The 23,597-nt window shown below is 43.1% G+C and overlaps 1 protein-coding gene across 5 annotated transcripts in view; it reads right to left on the bottom strand.

The window, feature by feature from the left end:
- GPBP1 (GC-rich promoter binding protein 1) overlaps window positions 1-23,597 on the bottom strand; it is a 58,279-nt gene that overhangs the window by 1,001 nt on the left and 33,681 nt on the right. For all 5 annotated transcript variants that reach the window (XM_077816870.1, XM_077816874.1, XM_077816873.1 and 2 more), the window contains 8 exons: window positions 18,879-19,002; window positions 16,951-17,180; window positions 16,081-16,147; window positions 12,343-12,527; window positions 11,102-11,242; window positions 10,141-10,305; window positions 4,564-4,745; window positions 998-1,100 (listed from right to left, as the gene is read on the bottom strand). In XM_077816870.1, the coding sequence (XP_077672996.1) occupies window positions 998-1,100; window positions 4,564-4,745; window positions 10,141-10,305; window positions 11,102-11,242; window positions 12,343-12,527; window positions 16,081-16,147; window positions 16,951-17,180; window positions 18,879-19,002 (1,197 nt within the window). The remainder of the gene's footprint in view (window positions 1-997; window positions 1,101-4,563; window positions 4,746-10,140; window positions 10,306-11,101; window positions 11,243-12,342; window positions 12,528-16,080; window positions 16,148-16,950; window positions 17,181-18,878; window positions 19,003-23,597) is intronic.

Here is a 23,597-nt window from a genome sequence, read left to right as displayed (position 1 = left end):
ACAGCAGTAATGAATTACACTAAAACAATATTGCTTTTTTGTACATCAACAACTATGCCTCTCATAGGACAGTTCATATGTATAATGTGGTAAGATTCAACACAAAGAAATAGATTTTTTTCTTGTCATTAGGATCATATACTAAAAATGAGAAAAACTGTCAAGGTCAGAATTGTTTCTTCACCCCTTTTCCTTGGAAATTACTGGACAAAGGTTTCCAGAAGCCAAAGAAAACCAAGATTTTAGAAAATTATGCAACTGCAAAAAAGCATGTAGGTAAGAAAACCCCCTCTAGTCAGATTGAGATGAAGAAATTGGAGAGCCCATGGAATCTGTGCAGCTCCATCACTGGTAGCAATGAAAGGAAATTAAATAGTTTTACTGCAAGTCCTAGATGTAAGCTTATCTTTTATAGACAGACATTTCATGCACTATGAATTTTCAAGGCTCACTCCCCTAGCCTTTTAAGGCAGGAGGGGAGGATTTTAGAGCCCTGAAAATCTGCAGATTTCTGCAGATCATTTTTGCGGATTAGATGCAGATACAAGGCTCTAAAGATTTAAAAAAAAAAAGGGGGGGGGGGGAGAAGGGAGGATAGTATTGAGTGCCAAAATCCTCTAAGAGACACAAGGTGGGTGAAGTAATCTCTTATTGGACCAATTTCTGTTGGACAGAGAGAGACAAAGCTTATGTCTCTCTCACCAACAGAAATTTGTGCAATAAAAAATATCTCGCCCACCTTCTCTCTCTAATATCCTGGGGCCAATATGGGACAACACTACTGCATTAAACCTGTAAAGCCATCCAGATTTCTGAATTTCCCTTCATACTGCAGAACACAATACATTTATAATATGTACCTGTTGCGGAGTCATCTCGAGCTACCCAGTTCACTCACTGTCTCAATCCAGTTTTGACAATCCCTCAATTGTGTTTTTTGAAGCACAGTGTAAACAAATAGAAAATGTAATGCTTGGTAGTTTTTAGTAAGTATCACCTGTTCACTAATGACTTGGAATTCCCTCATCTCATCCTCTGTTAGTGGAGCACAGGTTTCATCATTTTCACTGTCTTCCTGCCAACCCATCTCCTTTAACAACCTTTTTTTTAAAAAAAAAAAAAAGAATATTTTGACATTTACATCAAACATTCAGAATTCTGCTTTTTGAACATCGCTTAAATAGATAACGTGTCTTCACAATTTGCAAGCAATCAACAATACTCAGTTGCAAAATACACATACTTCATTATGGTTTTTTTTTTTTGACACAGGGGGAGTTTGTTGCTTTTATTTTATTTAACCTATGCACACAGGTTGAAACATGAGCTTGTCCTTCAGAGTTATTCTGATTCTTCAGTAAATGCCTATATTTGTAACTTTGTAAATTAATCAAACATGTCTAAATGCTAAAGGTGAAGCTTTCAACAGACCTTCAAAAATGTGTCCACAATACCTGGCACTTGCACATGCCAACTGTGTAGTTAGGCTTGTCACTACCAGATTGGTCAATGGATCCATGTCTAGTTGGCAGCTGGTATCTAGCGGAGTGCCCCAAGGGTTGGCCCTGGGACTGGTTTTATTCAATATCTTCATTAATGATCTGGAGGATGGCGTGGACTGCACCCTCTGCAAGTTGCAGATGACACTAAACTGGGAGGAGAGGTAGATACACTGGAGGGTAGGGATAGGATACAGAGGGACCTAGACAAATTAGAGGATTGGGCCAAAAAGGAATCTGATGAGGTTCAGCAAGGACAAGTGCAGAGTCCTGCACTTAGGACGGAAGAATCCCACGCACCGCTACAGACTAGGGACCGAATGGCTAGGCAGCAGTTCTGCAGAAAAGGGCCTAGGGGTTACAGTGGACAAGAAGCTGGATATGATTCAACAGTGTGCCCTTGTTGCCAAGAAGGCCAATGGCATTTTGGGCTGCATAAGTAGGTGCATTGCCAGCAGATCGAGGGACGTGATCGTTCCCCTCTATTCAGCATTGGTGAGGCCTCATCTGGAGTACTGTGTCCAGTTTTGGGCCCCACACGACAAGAAGGATGTGGATAAATTGGAAAGCGTCTAGCGGAGAGCAACAAAAATGACTAGGGGACTGGAACACATGACTTATGAGGAGAGGCTGAGGGAACTGGGATTGTTTAGTCTGCAGAAGAGAAGAATGAGGGGGGATTTGATAGCTGCTTTCAACTACCTGAAATGTGGTTCCAAAGAGGATGGATCTAGACTGTTCTCAGTGGTAGCAGATGACGGAACAAGGAATAATGGTCTCCAGTTGCAGTGGGGGAGGTTTAGGTTGGATATTAGGAAAAACTTTTTCACTAAGAGGGTGGTGAAACACTGGAATGCGTTACCTAGGGAGGCGGTGGAATCTCCTTTGAGGTTTTTGCAGTCAGGCTTCACATCCCTGGCTGGGATGATTTAGTTGGGGATTGGTCCTGCTTTGAGCAGGGGGTTGGACTAGATGACTTCCTGAGGTCCCTTCCAACCCTGATATTCTATGATTTACACATGCAGAGATAAACTGCTAACTAGGGAGGCCCACTGACGAGATACCCATAAAAATCTACTTTTCACAAAGAGACCACCACCACTCATGCCATCGTGAGTGAGGAGGCAAGGACATAATGTTCACATAATAGACAGCATCCCTGTTTCTGATCACTCATAGAATAAACCATATGATCTATTTTCTAGGGCTGACAATAGTGCTCTATCTGTCTAAAAATGACCTGAGGGTTTATTTAGCTCCCAGTTTCTCTCCAGAAGTATGGCAACAAGGAAAAACAGACTGGAAGCAAAAGACCAAGAGATGGAAGCTGGACCACAGTCAGAAAGTTAGAATGCTGGTGTACAGCCTGTCTTAAAACAGACAATGTGTTAGCAATAAGGACCTGCAGTTCATTAAACTATTGCCATTAGCAAGGAGATTTAAGATATCTGGGACAACTGTTGATGGGGTCAAAATAGTGGATCCACTAATTTGTTAAGACCAAAACTCAGATTCCATGCTTAAGCTAGTAACATTACCAGATGGTGAAACATTCAGCTTTATAACAGGATAACCAGAGAGTAGTTTTCCTGTTCCAGAAAATCTACAAGGACTAATGAACTCACTTTGGGTCTGCTTGTATCACTCAGAGGCTTTAACCTGCCCCAACTCCATTAATACCTTATGGGATCAGTGTGTTAGAGAAGGTGCCATACAGAAATTGTTCCTTGAAGAAGGGAAACCATGAGAAGGATCTCCCCTACCTCCCATTTGATACATAGTGACAAACATGTTCTGTTCACTTTACTCAAGAGAGCCATGTAAGAGAGTCCTCCCACAAGTCAACCACCACCAAAAAAAACTCTAGAAGAGTCCATTCACAGGGCACCAGTATAAGGAATCAGGACTGTCAGCTCAGTTTACCAAACCAATAGCGTACGCAGAGAACACCTTCACTACAATCCAATCCCAGAAAGAAACACTTCTGGAAAAGTCACCTTCATCTGGAAGGCTGTAGAATACCTAGATGAACACTGTTCAACACATGTCACTGCCTTACTAGAAAGAATGCAGGCACGGTTAACTAAGATTCCTTCTACTTGAGAATGTTAATGTAGAATTCAGTCTAAAGAACTCCAAAAGCCCAAAATGTGGTCTTTTAAAATTGACAGTGCATAAGAGAACCAGTACAGGCAAATGAAACCTAGTCCTATGGACTCTGAAGAAACATTAAAAAGTCGAACAATTCGGTTTTTAGAAGAACCCCCCATGAGAAGTTGTATTTAAACCGATTAACTATGAACTCAATATCAGAGCATGAGTTTTATCCATATATTTAAATTACTTAAGTTTATATCAGTCATGAATAGGGCCCTACCCAATTCACGGCCATGAAAAACGTGTCACGGACCGTGAAATCTGGTCTTTTGTGTGCTTTTACCCTATAGTACACAGATTTCACAGGGGAGACCAGCGTTTCTCAAATTGGAGGTCCTGACCCAAAAGGGAATTGCAGGGAGATCACAAAGTTATTTTAGGGGGGTTGCGGTATTGCCACCCTTACTTCTGCACTGCCTTCAAAGCTGGGCGGCCGGAGAGTGGCGGCTGTTGGTTGGGAGCCCAGCTCTGAAGGCAGCGCCCAGCCTGTAGCAGTGAGGAAGCAAGCATGGCAATACCATACCATGTCACCCGTACTGCTTCTGGCGGTGGCTCTGCCTTCAGAGCTGGGCTCCCAGCCAGCAGCCGCCGCTCTCCAGCTGCCCAGCTCTGTCTGAAGGCAGCACTGCCGCCAGCAGCAGCACAGAAATAAGGCTAACAGTACTGCAACCCACCTCCTACAATAACCTTAAACCTCCCTCCTCCCCCACACAACTCATTTTTGGGTCAGGATCTCTACAGTTACAACACCATGACATTTCATATTTAAATAGATGAAATCATGAAATTTATTATTTTTAAAATCTTATGACTGACACTGACCAAAATGGACCGTGAATTTGGTAGGGCCATGAATTCAGGAAAAGATGTTCAACAGCCAACACAGGCATCGATATAAAGTACATACCTATGCTCTGCCTCAAGTGAACTTGAAAGGACATCTGTCTGAGGGAAAGTTGAAGATCGAATGATCTGCTGAGAAATCACTGAAGCATTTCCATTCTCTTGAGGAATTTCATTTTCAAAGTTTCTGTTTATGTCCCTCTCATGATGAACATTGTTGCTGTTATGCAAATTAAATGAATCATCCTGTTAAAAAAGTACATTAAATATAGATTATAATTCAAAGGAGACAGTATCCACAATAATACTCTGGCAAACTGCCATTTTTCTGGTATTATGTACCATTTAAAATTAGCTTTAAAATGGAGCAACTCACCATCAATTCACAAAATCTCTTTATTCATACTTCTAAATATATTTAAAGTTAGAGGTACTGGATTGCCCACAGCAGTGGAAAAGGCAAGTTAGTTACCTTATTGTAACTACACTTTTGAGATATGTGGTGCCTGTCTGGATTCCACTATGGGTAGACATGCAATCCACAAACCTGAGACTGAAGGTTTCTTGCAATTAGGGTCCGTTGGTTGATGCCTGTGACTCCACATAGTGTGGACTGACTGTATATCCAGTTTCTTCTCTACCACGAATCTCGTCATGATTCAACACAGAGAGGAAGGGATGGGGACAGGGTAGTGAGCAGGGACCATACCTCTTGAAGAAATCATTACAATAAGGTAAGTAACTTCCCTTTCTTCAAGTGCTGGTCCCTGCGTGTATTCCACTGTGGGTAACTACGAACAGTACTCAGAGGAGGGTGCGAGAATGCTAGTATAGCTGCACGTACAACTGCTGTGCTAAATGATGCCTATGTCTCGTGAATGTGTGGATGAAACTACACATAGCTGCCCTGCAAATATCAAGCAGGGACACCTCTTGAGGTGATGCTACTGAGGCTGCCTATTGCATTGTACAGCAGTGATCCCCAACTTTTTCAGTCACATCCCCCTTACCCGGTCCACGCCTGTACCATCAGAGTAGGTGTCAATGGTAGTTCCTTATGGGGCTCTGATGGTACTTCTGGTAAACGAATCTCCAACTTGATGGTTTTCGACAGTACCAGCAGTTCCCAGTACTTTGAGTCCTAGTGTTTTGTTTTAATTGGTACTACAGTTGATGCTGAAGTTGGTGCAGAGGCTGGTACCAAAGGATCCTTGCCCCTATGTGCCTTCTGATCTGCCCATAAGGCTTTGGGGGGGGGGGGGGGAGAGAAGAGGAGGTGGTAGATTCTTGTGGCTTGGGCACACTTGGCCACAACTTGGAAAGGGATGGGGATGGATCTCTCCTCCCAGAAGGTCTAAGAGGGGGATCTACTCTTAAGTCTGAGAGAGAGTGCTCTTTATTCTCATGACAGGGCCCAGACAAAGGGTCTTTTCCTCTGATCCTTTCTGCTCTGGAGTCAGACAGTACTAGGTGGCATGCTCCTCAATGACTCTGGCCAATGTACAGTGCGCTTCCCTGGCACAAGTCTGACTGAGGCCTCATTGCATGCTCCACAATGTGCTTCCGCAGCTGGAGTTCTCATGCCTGCCACATTCAGCTGGGAAAAGAGCAGTTGATACTGCGCTCAGCAGAGATATGAGCTTCTCCAAGGTAGAGGCAGTGCTGATGGTTGTCGCTGACCTAAAGTGAGCCAGAGCAGGAGATGCAGTTTATGAAGCCTGGTGTTTTGGACATAATTTAAGTCACATGCCGGGAGACAGAGAAGGTTCCCTGGGGTGGGGATGCTAACATTAAGTAACTAGTGAACGATCAGAAAACTAACAAAAATATATATATAAGTGAGTATTTATAGAAAGTAGACAAAGGATCAGCTCCAGACAATAGACTCTGGTCACAAACTAGAGAGACAGTCCGTCCACCATGCCCGTTATACCTTCTGTGTGGAAGGCAAGGAAAAGCAGGGGTGCAGGCACAGCCCAACGGACACTGCTTGCAGGAATTCTCCAGTTCAGGTACGTGGAGCTTATGTATACCCAGAGTGGAATACAGATATGGATCAGCACTCAAAGCAGTACCTAGAGTTCAGCCACAGATCAGGCACCCTGGGACACAACAGCATTGCAAGCTCCCCTTTCTCTCCACCCTGCCATTGTCTCTCAAACCTGCCCTGGATGAATAATTTCTATAGGTAAGGGAGGGTAGCTCAGAACCCATGTTTATTCAGTCTTCAATCTCTGTTGAAGCTACCAACAAAATTGCTAGTTATGCTTGAGATATGGCCAGATATCAGTTGGGAACTATTTGAAATAACAGCATCCCAAATTTAACCCTTTTATGGGACAGATTATTATACTGGGGCTTAAACACCACGACAAGACTCCCCCTACCAAACCTGTCTGTCACAAGAGTGAAAAAGCCTGATCTAATTACTCTGTTTTTGAAGTACTGTATAAAATTTACAGTGCTGTGATATTTTTTAATTAAAAAGCAATCAGCAGAACAGGGCAGCTTTCTATTTCCCCTTTTGTCTAGCTTTTGCTCTTTCCTTCACCAACGATCCCCAAATCAGTCTCTCAGAGGAGATCTGCAGCAATCAATAGGCATGTCTGGCCTCATCCACCTCAAATCCCAGTTGCCAAACCCACTCCCACTCCTATCCTTAAGAATTCTCCACGTCCTAACCAACATATTGGAAACCAAGAGCTCAGGCACGAAGCAGAACACCAGCCTTAGAAACAGCATTACTTCCTTTTGCCTGAACCATAGTCCAGTACCAGCCTAGAAGAAAAGTCTTTTTCCTGCTGCTTATCAGGAAAGTATGCAGGCTTCATTCTTTCCCACCTGTCTCTGCTACTCAGTAACTTCTAAGCCACTTCTGAGCCCACTGCAACCAGGCCCTTTTGCAACCAATTCATCAAACTCCTTAATCCATCCAAATTTTCACTCCATTATATGAAAAATCTGATTTTACAATAGCAACTCATGCTCTCCCTCCACAGACCGTTCCATTGGACTAACTTCATGTATTTGCCATTCTAGAAAACCAACCACCCTATTAAGCACAGCTGCCTCCAGGTATCCAGGTAACTAATGAATGGTGGACATTAGTATGAAAACTTAAAGTATCTAAAGAAAGAACTTAAACATCTGTTTCCCCTTTCCCATTTTGAAGTGATAAATCCTCAAAGTATTGTTATAACAACAGTTTGCCTCATAACTAAGACTACACGCATGTTAACCAAATATTCTATGATGAACTGTATCAGTAGCAGAGATCTCCAGTAGGGACATTTCCAGATCAGCTCCAGACACTAAGGTTTCTGATGTGGCATCCATGCAAAATGCAGGCACCATTTCACATTTGGAATTTCAAAGGGGCTCTTTAGACATATGCACTGCTCTCAGGTATGTTCTATACAAAATTTATTCTCTTCCATTCTGTCAGAAACTGACCATCAGAACATCTAAAATTTAATGGGGAAAAAAAGAGGTGTGTTGGTAAGTGGAAACCACCCACCATCTTAATGGTTTCTGTCCACTAGAGTAGAGAAGGGGATTGGCAGACTAATATAGTTCTGAGGTATTCTTCTATAGGTAGGTCATCAGACCTGTGAGCCCCAAACTGGACAATGTGATAGGTTCCCTTATGAGTACCTAAGAAAGAAATAATACTCATGTGGCTTGACCAAGGACAGAGGATCAATTGGAACCTCTTCTGACTATCCAGATACCTGAGTGACAGAAAACAGTTTAGAAAGAACTCTGTAGAGGCCTGGAACTTGAATCTTTTAGGGGCCAATTGTTTGCATTAGTAAGCCTGACAACTGTGCAGAAAACTGAACAATGCTGCAGAATCTGCCATGCCATATGTTTTCAATAAAGGGTGTTTCTTTTCTCAACTATAGGCATATGTTGTCTTGGTCAACCACTGAGAGCCACTGATTACACTTGGCACAGGACTTGAAGCTAGGAATCTTCTTTCTCCTGTACCTACCATTTACTAAACACCAAGCTACCACCATTTACCAGCAGACTAATTAGTAAATTCTCACAATTTAGATTAGGTTCAGTTTAGACCAGGAAATGAGGGAACTACTAGATCAATATACTTGCAATTTCTCATCAGTGGCAGAAAATTTAATTCCAAAATGAGGAAATATACCACAATGCTCATATATGGTGGATTATGTATATAGTCTTCTGCAAACTACAATTGTTAGATGGCTTTTAAGTTTTCTGCTCAAAACCCATACAGTAGGATTCTGAGCAAGACATTCCAGGACACATTTTTCATTGTACAAGGATGGCAAACAACAACAATTTGGAAAGTTACAAATATTAATATAATTAGCATTGCAAGGAATTAACATGAATAATCATGTTCTTTAACAATTCTAGCCCTCACTCACGCCAACTTTCATTTCCAGCCTTTGCTGTGTTGTGCTTAGTTTTGATCACAAGCTACTTAGAGTAAAGACTTGCCAATTTTATTTACCTGCAAAGAGTCCTGCACATAATAAAAAATAATAAACTTTAGAGAGAAACCTGTTTCAAAATATGCCATAATGGCCACTTAGTTTCTGAAATGCTCTCGTGAAAGTGTCACTAAAAAGTATGTAACAGATGCCCCACAGCCTACTGAGAAGAGTAAATCTAAGGGCTGGTCTACGCTACATAGTTAGGTTGATGTAAGGTAGCTTATGTTGACCTCATTATGTCATGTACACGCTACAGCCTTGTCCCGCCGATGTAAGTGCCCTACTACACAAACATAATTCCACCTCCATGAGAGGCATAGGGATTATGTCGGTATAGTAGTTAGGGCAACAGTGTCATTGTAGACACTGCATTACTTACATCGGTGGTTGGCTGCCTTGTCAATTTCAGGGCTCCACTATGGAGCCCTGAAATTGACAAAGCTGGCCAACTGGAGCCCAGCTGGGAGCGGGGAGCTGAGAGCCCAGGGGGCAACTGGGATCCCGGCGGGGAGCCGTGCAGAGATAAGCGCACTGGCTCTCAGCCTCCCACACTGTCCCTCTACAGTCAGTGGAAGCACTCCTGGTGAGGACGCGCACCACCGACAGAAGGAGGGTAGTGTGGACATCAGCCACTGCAGTAATTACCGTAGTTGCTGTAAGTCGACTTAACATAGGTCGGCTTAAGTCTGTAGTGTAGACATGCCCTAAGTCAGCATAAGAACATGTGAGAGGAGAAGTTTTAATGGGAATATTCAGAGTAGTCAAGAGTTTGTGCATAGGTGAACAACTGAATATATGTCATAAGAATAACTGAAGAGGTGGTAGCTGGATGTATAATTTCATACTCTGCCATCAAGATCCCAGTTAATATTTTAATTTTCATTATAAAAAGGGACGAAGTGATGTTCAGAAAGGGACAGTGGTTCGATACCTGAGGGACATTAAAAGATAATTCATCTTTTCTAATATTAAATAGGCCTGGGATCCTGACCTCATTATTGTATTGCACTTCATATTTCTAGAAATTCTGTCATGGTAAGTTATGTTTTGCAGTTGTAAGTGTTCAGAGAAAGTGAAAGTCTCATTACAACCAAATAAAACAATATGTGTATGGTTTGAGATGTATTACAACTATATCTGTAACAGCTGGTGAATTGAATTACCTTCTCTTCCCCAACATGATTCTCATCTTCATGTTCCTCTTCAACTCTATCCTGTTTCAATGCCTTTAAGAATTCACTCTTTTTATCAGTGCGCATTCTTGTCAATTTTGTTAATCGAGGCTGATTAAGTTTGTCAACAGGGGATGAAGAATTTGACCGATTACACTAATGCGGGGGGAAAAAAGTAAGAACACTGAAAAATTGGCAAGTTAAAGACAAATTACTCGATAGGACACAAGACAAGTTCCTTTTACTGAGCAAGAATTAAAAATGTACACCTACTGTAGTTTCACCTGCATCCAGAGTCCAGAACTGACTTAGTATGCTTACATAATATAGTAAAAATAAAGAGAGGAGTTTATTAAAATTCCCAACTATCCATGGGTAGTGGATGTATTCGGTGTGCACTCACTGATAAATCAGATTTGGAAGGTGTTCGAGTATTGCCTCAAAAGGTGGTACTTCTGGAATTGTATCACATCATCAGCAATTTTTATGTTCAGCATTCTCAGACTTAACATCTTCTAAACCATACACCTCTCCTCCTTCCAAACCCACAAAATAGGTCAACAGGTACTGCCAATGCTTGAGGTATATAACATTGGTAAAGTTTAAATATTAACTATTTAAATAATTAATCTCAGAGATTACATCTTTTACTGGCCTAAGTTCTGCTTGTGAGAGAGACAAGCTTTCAAGCTTAAACAGAGCTGTTCTTCAGGTTTGAAGACAGTCCGGACAAATCTTACAAAGAGTTCTGTGTAAGCTCAAAAGCTTGTGTCTCTCACCACCAGAAATTGGTCCAGTAAAAGATATTACATCACCCACCTTGCTTCTAATACCCTGTGACCAACATGGCTACAACACTGCATGTAACAGTTTTCACTTACAGTATATAGCAGGTTACTCAGATTAATACCTTGAAATTTTAAAAGGATCTGATGCAAAAAAAATACTATACCTCTTTCACTGAATTCTGTGATACACTAAAAGCCTTGGCAGTTGATTTGAAAGCATTAAAGTTGCCAATACCATATGAAGACTCATGAGGAAATGGAGTCCCAAGTTTATTCTCTTTTGTTTGGCTTTTCCACTGTGCAGGCTAAACGAAAAATAAAACCAATCATCATTAACTAAGGTCTGCTTATTCAGAAAAAACAAACACAGTCATTCTGTAAGACAGTACAAAAACTATTTTCTTGTTGAAAATAATTAATAAATCAAATGTAAACTATTTGGCACTTCTTATACCAATACCTTGTTCTGTTAGTTATCTAAACAGACCAAATTAAATTCAAAAGCTGTGTGTAATATTCTGTAGTATATCTAGCACTGCAATATTAAATAAATCATTTTCAATAACTCAAAATATTTTCACTATCAAATAATTTATGTCATTACATACAGAGTGTGTAAATTCCTGAAGTGAGGTAAGGATGAATCTAACACGGAGGCAATGGCTTCATTTAAAAAAACAAGACACCTAAAATGGCACTGGTGTTCTATGTTTATTTTCAATTACTTCAACAACAAATAGGCTCAGGTTTTTTTATTATTTTATTCTATTGCCAGCCCTGCAAATTCAGGTTGAGCTCTGAGAGCCAAGATGCATTATTTCAGTCAAACCTTACCAGGAGTACTGCAGGCCAAATTACAGCTTAAGTAATACCTGTGCAGACCCTTTATCTTTACTCTTAACTCATTCCAGGCAATGCAAATTAGAAGGAATGATCTGACTAAGTCATTACACTGGTGGATTCTAAATTTAACCAGAACCACCCAGTGGAAAAGAGAAAGAAAGAAAGAAAAAAAAGGTTGTCATTATGGAAAACTTGATGAAAGCCTCTACTGCATGCCGGGGGGGGGAGGGGGGAGGTTGAGAGGAGGAAAATGTTTATATGTATTAAAGAACTGAACAGAAAAATACTGAAAATATATTCACATTACACAAATCAACTGTGTCCCTTCGACTCTCACCTGGAATACACTGTTCAGTTCTTATCCTACCTCAAAAATATGTAGCAGAAATAGGAAGGGTCTAAATACAGTTCAGAAATATGTTCAGTTACGTTTTAAGTATAACCATACTTAAACATGGTAATGCTACATGAAGCAGTAGTACTCCCAGATACGAGACAAGTATCAAAAATTAGAGCACATTTCACAGACGACATTCATATTTCCAACAGAGTTCAAACTTACCTTTGCAGGTGGAGTAGCAGGTTTAGGAACTAATCCTTTATAAACACTTGTACCAGTTCCATTCTTGACTGGTTGTGAATGAAGACCTCCTACTACAGGGAATCCAGATATTTGTAAATCTTTTGTATTACCCTTTTTAATGACCAGCATTCTTGGAGATCTAGATTTTGGATTCAGAGGATATTCTATATAGAAACAAAAGCAACATAAAATAAATCAGAGAATGAGCCTTCTCCCTAATGTTTCAGGATACAAAATGTTGGGTAGCAGTGTGGTCCAGGGCAAAGAGGCCAGAGAATCAGGAACTGATGAGTTCAATCTCAGATCTGCCAATAACTCGTGTGGTGTGGGGCAAGTAAAGTAACTGTTCTGACTCTCAGTTGCTATACCTACAATACCCTACTTACCTCACATTTGTTGTGAGAATTAAAACTTGTGATGTGTTATTTACATACCCAATTATTAATGCTCTTAAGAAACAGTGCTAAATATTAACATTTTCTTCCCTCAGGCACATTACTTTGCTCATTCAAAACCAGAAACAGTGTTTGATTTTGGAAATTTTACATCTGAATGGTAATATGAAATCTATATAGCTGCTGAGAGAAGACTTTTTCCTGCTTATTTTATCAACAACTGGCCAGGGCTAATTAGTCTTGCACTTTCTCCTGAATGATGGCTCATAGCCTAGACTAAAGGAACAACTCTCCCACATGAACAGAAGAAATATGGCACCCTTGAGCTCTAGAGCAGTAAGGGTCTCTCTCAGTCATTTCCTGTTTCAAGTTTTTTTATTTTGTTATTTCACCTCAACATGCCTCAGTTGTGGAAAGTATAATAAAATGCACTATTTGCATTTACTGTCCACTTTAGGGGTGAAACATTTTATTTGAAGGACAGCACTTAAGGTCATTAATCACGTTTGCTTAGAGACATGGCATTTCTCTATAAAGTGCCACTCAAAATAAATTTACATAACTAAGAAATTACCACACTAAATCTTTTGCACAGAGGTATTCTACTGGAACTCTTGTTATTGGATAGACTATTTTCAACTCTAAACATTACAATTCCGTTTCTATTAGAGAAGCTAATTTAGGGCTTGCCTACATGGAGACGTTAGTACAGAATAAGCGAGGGTATGAATTTAAAGCCTAATAGTTATTCCACACTAGCTCCCCGATGATGCTAAACCGCAAACAGGCGCTCTTAATGAAGATTAAGTGTCCACATGGAAAGTTAGAGTAGCATCAGCAAAACCGGTTTATATGTAATACACTAGCAAAGGCTGCCTAAAAGTAAAATCATTATGTTGTTCCTTATTGTTGGTGAGTGTTAGCAAATTAAAAGTATACTATTTATTATATGGTAGTTGAATATTTTGTTCTTGTAGAATTTAACAATATGTGAAGTCATTCAGAGCATGGAATAAGCTCTTGTGCCATATTTACAAAGTGAAATAAAATAATGGAACAAAAATTACACTCCATTTTGACCCAGACTTTAATATGTAATACATCTACGTGAACTACAATATCTTCCAATTGTCTTGCATGTTAGTTTTCTGTTAATCTGAAGGCTATTCTTGTTCCAATTTAAGATTTCCAAGCAGGGCCATCCCTAGCTATTCTGGGGCCCTATGCAGCCCCCCCCATGGGGTATGTGTGGGGGGCCCCAGACCTCTGTGGGGGAAAGTGGGGGGGCGGGCCCCAGGCCTCCACAGGGGGAGCAGAGCTGGCTTGGGGGCAGGGGGGAAAACCACCCCCCAGCACTCACCAGCAGCGCAGCTGGAGCCGGGTTTCTGCACTTCCTGCCGCCAGTGAGTGCAGCCTCAGCCCTGCTGCAGAGCTCAGGGGAGTGGAGGCAGGGCTTGGCAGGGGCGGGGAAAAAGCTGGGCAGGGTGAAGCAGGGGTGGGGGCCTGAGGAAGAGCCAGAGCAGAGGCTGGAGCAGCATGTAGGGCACCAGGAGATTTGGTGCGTTACGCAGCTGCGTACTTTGCGTATGGGTAAGGACGGCCCTGTTTCCAAGTATACTTTAAGTCTGCAATTGCAAGGTTGTAATGAAGTATGAAAGATGTCATTTCCCTCTAAAATCAAGTAATGCACTGCAACAGCAAGTTATCATTGTAGTTTATGCTCATGTGTTTGGCAAATTAAACTATTTCTTGCCTTTCTTATGAAGATCAATCTGACTGTAGCCTAACACCCCGGAAAGCTAATTCTCCTTCAAATCTAACTGAACTGTTTCCTGTTCCATTGATGCTACTCAGTTTACAAGGATCTAGCATTAGCTATATAACAGGGGTGGCCAAACTGTGGCTCACAAGTCACATGAGGCTCTTTTACCATTAAAGTGAGTCTTGCAGAGCCCTCCCTCTTCCCCCAGCCTCCCCCTACCAGAGTGGAGTGGGAGGCTTGGATCCTCTGCCTTGCAGTGGGGTAGGGGCTTTTGCCCAGCACGGGGGGAGGAAAGGTGTGTCTCAGGGCTCCAACAGGAGTTGGGCTGAAGCCCCAAGCCCCAGCTCTTGAACTTCTGGCTGTCAGATGTGGCTGGGAGTGGGGGGCAAGAGAAGAGAATAAGTGTTTTATAACCTCTTCCCGCTTGGCTAGAAAATTAAACTCTTGCTGACCTTTCTGGCAAAGAAATAAGTGGCTTGATTTTCAAAAGTGGAAGCTGCTGGGTAGGCATCTAAAAGAATTTACTAGCCTAACTTTAGGAACGCATTTTAAAATCTTGGCCTGTGTCTGTTTGCTTTCTAAAAAGGTGAAACTGTACAGCTGAAGTAATGCAGAGTTCGCAAATCTTTTGAAAAACAGCACTCATTTTTCAGGTTTCAGCTTTGACAACAATAAATCCACTTCTAAATAGCAGCTTTTATGTATGTTTAACAGAATGTTACATTCCTCAAAAAGGCAGCTGAAATACTCAAAAAAATATATTCTCCAAACATGCATTTCCTGCATTTGTCAACATGTTACTGTGAATCATGCATCTGTAGCACAAACTTAAGCTGGCAGGCAGCTACACCAGCTGGGAAAGGTAAAATAAAGCCCAAACTACAATTCAGTCCCTCTCCTCAGAGTTGACTTGATTACCGGGGGGGGGGGGGGGGGGGGGGGGGGGGGCGGCGCACAGGAGGAGAACAGAATAAGAGACCAGCTACTCAAAACACTTGCTCCCAGGCACCAGCGGCCTTTCCAACTTTCAGCAAGACAAGGGCAAAGGATGCACTTTTCCCTCTGGGCAGCTGTCTTGGCTATCTTGTAGGCCTCCTGCCAGGACCCCACAGAGGAACTTCTCTCAAAGTCTTACCTCAAACATCTTCCAAGACTGATTCAGAAGCATTCTTTTATAAAATCTCCAGTTGGCAGTCACATGACACTTGGTCAACTGACCCCTCTTCACCATGTGCCCTGCCTGAAGACCAAATCCTAGCAAACCCTTGACCAAAAGATGCCTTGTCACCATAGCAGATGTGCCGACCATGCCTGTGCTTACAAGCCAATGTTCTGTTACACAATTATAGGCAACAGGCACTGTTTTCATAAAGGAAAAAGTAAACTAAATTTTAGTAAGGACCAGAGTCCTTTTAACTTCAAATTACATGCTTGTGAAAAAACTAGTATTGTTATATCCTAAAAACCTCACACACCCCTCTTTTCATTGTTTTATTTAAAACAAACAATCATCTCCAAACCTTTACTATATTTTCTATCAAAACAGTCAAAAATACTTACCCCACACACCTGCTGCTAAAGATTTATTCTGGTTTGGTTCTCTCTCATATTCAGGATTCAGAGAGGGCTGAAAGGAAATAATTTTTAAATTATTGCTTAGTTGGTTCATATTTCAAGACTGATTATGAATGAAATTCAGTATTGAGAATCACATTAAAATTCATTTCAAATGTGAGATCCTTTCTCAAAGGAAATAAGTTCTTAAATAGACAGGACTGAGGATAGACCCAGGTTTGTTTCTGAAACAGACCAATACTTTACAGTAATTTACATTCTGCTATTTTTCTCTGGTGCCTAACCCCTCTCCAATATCATGTCCTTCATAATGGGCTTCTCTCACACTGCAATCAATGCCATTTTGTGGACTCCTTGTCCAGAAAAGGAGGAGAATGGTGTTGGTCATCCAGAACAGAAAGGCTCAAATCCTCCTACATCCTGCAATTCCCAGGTTTCACAACTCAAGAGGAAGATTCCAGCCTGGGTTTCTACATGGCAGAAAGGCTACTTACTTATTCTACTCCCAGTTTCTGAAAAGAAAGTTGTGTAGAATTTATTATGCAGTACTTGCCATGGTAAACTGCCATAAAATATTGTAATGAAGGATTTGGAACAGACCTAGGTCCCAAAAGCTCTCGTCTATAAACAAATGAATTGAGTACTATACACTAATACAATTACAATAATAAGAGGAAGTAAGAACAGAAACAAGTTAATGGATAAACCATCAATGCCCTCTTACCTATGGAAAGGGTGATCTCTGTATAAGATGAGCTGAAATTGGTGAAATCTCATGAAGTAGCTTGCATAATGGGCAAAATGGCACTTGCAGAAACAATGAAACCTTGTTTATTATAATTACAAGTAACTTACAAAATCCTCAGCCTCAAACTGCTTGGGTTCTTCCTTGTCTTCCTTTTTCCCAGTTTCATTGTCAGGTACATTATTTTCATGCAGCAGTCCTTGGCTTTTTCCAGAGTGGAAAGTGCTGGTACGAGAGCGGGAACCTCCACTATGGTATCCTCCCGCACGGTGGTGTGTGTTTTCTGTCCCATTCCTGCCTTGTGAACGCCAACCATTTTTCTCTTTTCTCCCAAAATGTCCTTAGATTTTTAAATTAAAAAAAAGTGATTACAAGCAGTTTTGAAAGAATTTCTACGTTGCAAAATTGATAGACAGTTAAAATCATGAATGAATCAAATCACGTTTTATGCTCATTCTGGATCTGATAGCATAGTGAGTTTCTTTTCACTCATACAGGCAGTAGAGTAGGATCTCTACTCTGTACTAAGGAGACAAGCTCCGTTTCAGAGCAAGACAGGAAGTAGATGGCCCCAAAGGAGCTTGGTCTGACAATTAAATATTGTCAGGCCTCTCTCCTGTTTGCTTGTGTGTATGTTGCTGTCTACAGCACACACTAGCTGGGTATTAATACCGCTCCTTTTCAAAAGAGCAATACATTGCACCCAGTGGCACATTGTTCTAACCAATCCGAGGCCATCCTACCTGCCCTGAAAGAATACCCTTTGTATTGCTTCCATTCTCCGTGCCTCCATTCTCCTAGGGATTAAGCCTTCCAACGCTAAAGCATTCAGTGTTTGCATATTAAGAAAGGAAAGAAAGTCTATACTTTACAGAATGTAAAATACTCCTGAGGGAATTCTGCACACAATATTTTAAAGTTCTGCAAATATTTGTCAAATGTGGAGGCTCCAGCATGGCATTGGGGAGCACAGGCCACTAGCTGCACAGAGATGGGAGATCATTGTGCAGCTCCCCTCCGGGACACAGACTCAGTGGTAAGGCTGGTCCCCAACCCTGACACAGCACAAGGACTGGGCCTGCCCCAGAAACACTCTAGGGCCCTATCCCTCCATGCCAAGTGCACCAGGTGTGGGCAGGCAGGATCCAAGTGCGGAGGGGCTTAGTGTGTGGGGGATCCAGGTGTGGGTTAACAGGGTTCTGTGTGGGGCAATCTGGGTGCGAACGGCTCAGTGGGGGATTCGGGTAGGGGGTGCGATCCTGATGCACAGGGGCTTGTTGAGGGTTCTAGGTGCAACGATAAGGGGACTCGGCAGGTGGGTCCAAGTGAAAGTGGTTGGGGCTCAGCATGGCTGTCTGGGGGGGAAGGGACAACAGAGCTTGGCAGACGGGTCCAGAAGTTGGGGGAGTGCGGTGGGGATCCAGGGTCAGCTGGTTGGGGCTTAGTGGGGTGGGGATCCAGGTTGCTCATCATCAGGGGCGTCTGGGTGCAGGGGGAGTGAGGCTCGGCAGGAAGGTCTGGATACGAGGGGGTTGGGTGGATGGGGGAGCAGCTCCCTCTATATGGATACCTCCCCTTGCAGCTGAGGAGCAATGGGTGCAGGAAGCACCGGGTGGGGGGGGGCAAGGGGGTTCAGAGCTTCCTACAGCCAGGGGAGAAATCTGGGGGCAGTTCTGACATGGCCCCAGATTCCATGCTGGGAAAGAGGAAGTCCCAGCCCAGCCAGGACTAGCAGCTGAGCCTGACACAATAGGAGCCACCAGCCAGCTCTTCCCCAGTCCCGCCCCTGACCCCACAGTGATTTACCTCTCTGCCAGCTGCCCTGGGCACCCAAAACATACTGCTGGGTAGGGTCGCATGACCACTCTTGTGGCTTCCCTTTGCTTCCCAGTCAAAGTCAAATCTGAGGGGGACAAATGCTGCACGTGCGCAGTGCTGAAGAATTCCCCCAGGAGTAGTAAAAAAAACATTAAAGCTCTACGAAGAAAGCTTATAAACACACAGCACTGACTGAGGTTATTCAGAAATAAAATTATACCTCCATTAGGACGTCCAATACTAGGATCAAACCCATCTGAAGAGTTGTGTCGTCTGCGGTTTGCTTCATAACGATTCTCTGTCCATGATAAATTTTCAGAATGCTTTTCAAAATTCAGTGATGACTGGAAATAAGCACAAACAGTATATCAGTGAATGTAAGAATGGCCATATTGGGTCAGACCAAAGGCCCATCTAGCCCATTATCCTGTCTTCCGACAGTGGCCAATACCAGGTGCCCCAGAGGGAATAAACAGAACAGGTAATCATCAAGTGATCCATCCCCTGTTGCCCATTCCCAGCTTCTGGCAAACAGAAGCTAGGGACACCATCCCTGCCCATCCTGGCTAGCAGCCATAAATGGGCCTATCCTCTATGAACTTATCCAGTTCCTTTTGAACCCCGTTATAGTCTATGCCTTCACAACATCTTCTGGCAACGAGCTGCACAGGTTGATTGTGTGTTGTGTGAAGAAATACTTCTTTTTGTTTTAAACTTGCTGCCTATTCATTTCATTTGGTGACCCTTAGTTCTTGTGTTATGAGGAGTAAATAACACATCCATATTTACTTTCTCCACACCAGTCATGATTTTATAGACCTCTATCATATCCCCCCTTAGTAGTCTCTTTTCCAAGCTGAAAAGTCCCAGTGTTATTGATCTCTCCTCGTACGGAAGCTGCTCCATACCCCTAATCATTTTTGTTGCTCTTCTCCAATTCCAAGATATCTTTTTGAGATGGGAGGACCACATCTGCGTGCAGTATTCAAGATGTGGGCATACCATGGATTTATATAGAGGCAATATGATATTTTCTATCTTATCTATCCCTTTCCTAATGATTCCCAACATTGTTAGTTTTGACTGCTGCTACACATTGAGTGGATGTTTTCAAAGAACTATCCACAATGACTCCAAGAGCTCTTGCTTGAGTCATAACAGCTAATTTAGACCCCATCATTTTATATATAGAGCTGCGATTATGTTTTCCAATGTGAATTACTTTGCATTTACCAATATTGAATTTCAGCTGCCATTCTGTTGCTCAGTCACCCAATTTTGTGAGAAACAAAACGGAACAGTCTATTAGGATCCAGTAAAACAAGCACTTTTGGTTATGAGAAGCAAGATAAAAAACTTATGGGAAAGTTGACAACAGGAAGTTTCTTTAAACCTCTCTCAGTTCACCATAGGTCATGTATTGTGGCAGATCCCAGATAAACTAGAAGGGAGAATGAGCCAAGATTTTTAAGGTTTTTGATTCCGGTAAAGAGCACTGCTAAACTGCTTTAAATTGAAGTATTCAAGTAACTCAAACCAATGCTTTTACTAACATTCACGTGACAGATATGGCGGTTTTCTCAAATATACTTGGGAAATCTTACTGAATTAAGTTTAAATATCTGTGGGGCACATTTATTAAATGAATGATCTACATATTATTGTGGGTGGGACTGTATGTAGCCTCTCAAGGGGGGAGGTGTAACAGATGTGAGACATGGAGGTTCAAAAGAACTCTACTGAACAATGGACTTTTGGATTAAAAAGCGTTAAGTGGTTTTCCTGGGGAACATCTAGGGGCAGGTGAATGCAAATTCCCCACTTCTGATTATGCAAAAACCTAACCTTTTGAAGCTATGCCCCGAGGAGTGGCCTATTGTCTGCTGATCACCTGTTACATGAGGCCAAGATTAAACACACAAACTGTATACAGGAAAGATTGAACTATTCATGGTTGTTCTGAGTCAGAGACCTATGGACCTGTAAGCATGGGGGAAACCCAGTGGTGGGTTTTGGAAGACTAACACCTACCCAAGCCCGAGGTTGGCATTGGGGGTGACCTCTGATAAGCTTTTTAGTATGTGTGTAGGTTCTTTCATGTGTTTTCTCTGCAATGCTTTCACCTTAATAATAAATGTGCTTACTCAGGAAGAGCTGCGTGGTAACTTGTGACTACTATTCATAGTCTTTGGAGAGAAAGTGAAGCACAGACACTGGCCTGTTTAGGCAGTCTGGCTTGCTGGGGATATCACACTTTAGTCAGGGAATTGTGCAGCCTGGAAAAACCTTAGTCAAGAGGGAGAGACAAGCGGGTCTGTGCCCAAGAGAGATTACAGCTGCAGCCAGAAGCCTAAAAGTGGGCGCCCTTGGTTGACCACAGAGGAGGAAATACAAGTGCCAATGCCCTGACCTGTGACAGCTCATTCCTCAGACTGAGTAGGAGCATGCATTACACCATTTATCTTTACTACTACTTCTATCTAGCTATGCTGCTGCTTTGGCTGATTTAACATGACAGCATTTTGCTAACATGGCCTCCTAAAAACAAAGGACATTTTTTAAAAAAATCAAAAAGAAACTATTCAGAAACAGCCAAAAAAAATGGGAGCCAAAATTTTATTTTCCCCTTGACATTTTCAGTGGACCAATCCATTATCTGTGTGGACCTAAAACGTCTTATGCATCTAACAGAACGCAGCCACAGTGTTAGGGGGTGGGGAGGTATATATTTTTTGCAGTAAAAAAAGAAGTTTTCATATACAGATACTCGGAAAGCCAAGTTAAGGAACATGTGTGTACATTTTCAAAACATATTATGGGAGCAGCACAAAACCCACTAAATAATGATGATGGGTTTGCCATGCATCGTTAATGCCATGTTTTAGAAGTTTAGTGCCTACGCAGACTGCACAGAAAAATTGTAGGTTTTTAATTTTGCTCACTCATTCACTATAAGACATTAATTTCTGATAAATTTATAGTAAGTGGCAGAGTGACATCTCAGGGGCGTAAAGAAGTGTCTGAGGAAATTCAGAAGTTATTTTTATTCAGTACTAGACTGTAAGAGAAATCCAGAAAGCAACAGCACTGTTTTTAAAATAAATGTTTATGGCAGTCTACTGAGTTACAGTGAAATAGACAAAACATCCAACTCTGAACACAGGGGAGGCAGTTAAATTACTTTTTAGAACTTCAGACAAAATTCAACCCATTAAAGGGTGCCTCAACAAGATTTCCATGTGTCTTTATAACACCACAGCCACTTATTTTTTCATGCTAAGGTGTTATACAAGAGAACTCTGGCAGAATTTTTCTACAAATTCCAGCTAGCCTAGGAAAGTGGAACTACCCTTCCTACATCCCTCCTGGGAGGAAAAAAAGAGTGGGGAAAGAAAGGAGGGTGGAGCCATTGGTTTGTTACTGTAAGGTGGAGAGTGTCAGTTCCACTAAAGACTCCACTTCCTCATTTGAGAGAAGACAATCTGATTATCTAAATTCCCAATAAGTGTGCTATTAAGTGCCACGCAGATGCCTCTCCCCCATCCCCGGACCTGCCACGGCAGGGAGAGGTGCCCCTTCCCTGGCCCCAACCCAGGACCTGCCAAAGCCCAGGGGAGAGGCTCCCCTCCCCCAGCCCGGACCTGCCGCGGCTGGGGGAGGGGTGCCTCCCCCACAACCGCAACCCAGTCCCGGGCCTAGCTGTGCCACAGCCAAAGTAGGGGCACCTCTCCTCTGACAGGTCCGGGCCAGGCCTGAGTTGGGGCCAGGGAGGGGCGCCTCTCCCCCAGCAGCTCTCCATTTGGCCTGTAACATGGCTTTAAGCAGGGGTGGAGACGTCGTGGACTTCTTGGGGGAGGGACTAGAGCTGAGAGAAATCGGAGACTCTGTCCCTCCCCGGAAATCCCAATATTGGACCTTTGTTCCTGTCCCAAATGGAAGGAGCCGTGAGCGCTAGCTGGGGCAGGAGGGAGCACAGGCTGCCCCTCGCTCTGCAGTGGGGATGCACGAGCTGTGCTCCCCAGAGGCTCCAGGCAGCATTGGTGGGAGGCAGTGCTGCTCCACGCTGTTCTTGAGAGAGGCCACACCTGACAGGCCCAGCCCCAGGTTGCAGCGTGTCAGTGAAGTAGCACAGGCACTGCAGTGCCTTCGGGTTGCACTTTTCCTGTTCTGCGAGGGGTCACTGATAAGGGCTCGATACTGCAAACACTCACCACCCAGCACAGTGCCCAGCCACTGATCCCAAGGGGACTGCACATCTGGAAGCACCCGGACATGGGTAGGGCTCAGGTGATGCCCAGGTTTGTGCTGGCCCACTGCACAGAGCAGAATCTCACCCTCTGTCTGATGGTGGTTGTAGAAGCTACTTGTGATGCTCCCAACAAGGATGCAAGAGTAGGAGCACCAACCTCAGGCGCCCCTCCCCCAGCCCCAGCCTAGACCTGCCCTGTCTGGGGGAGTGGCGCCTCTCCTCCCACAGCCCAGGTGCTGCTCTGGGGAGAGACAGCGAGCTGTGGGGATCCTCTCTCCATGCCACAGCCCCGGCATAGCCTACACCCCAATCCCTGGCCCCACCCCAGAGCCCGAACCCCCAGCCGGACCCCTTACCCCCCTGTACCCCAACCCTCTGCCCCAGCCCTGAGCCCCAACCCAGAGCCTACACCCTCAGCCCACTGCACCCCAACCCTCAGCCTCCTCCCACACTCTGAACCCCTCAGCTCCATCTCCGCCACATGAATTTTATGTGCACCAATATGGAGGTGATGTGTGAGACAAAATATGTGCACATAAAATTCATTCTGCACAGGCGTGGGAAAAATTGGAGGGAACGCTGCTGGTTAGTATGACTCGAGAGCTCAGTGCAGGCAGAAGTCCATGTCCTTGGCTGAAAAGTGATTCAACTCAGAAGGAGGCCTGGGAGCCTGTGGAGGAGAGAGTGAGC

The sequence above is a fragment of the Eretmochelys imbricata genome, chromosome 5 (assembly GCF_965152235.1).
Source record: "Eretmochelys imbricata isolate rEreImb1 chromosome 5, rEreImb1.hap1, whole genome shotgun sequence".
In the NCBI taxonomy this organism is placed as follows: domain Eukaryota; kingdom Metazoa; phylum Chordata; order Testudines; family Cheloniidae; genus Eretmochelys; species Eretmochelys imbricata.
Note: the sequence above shows the minus strand (reverse complement) of the source record. Positions and strands in the feature narration are given on the sequence as shown.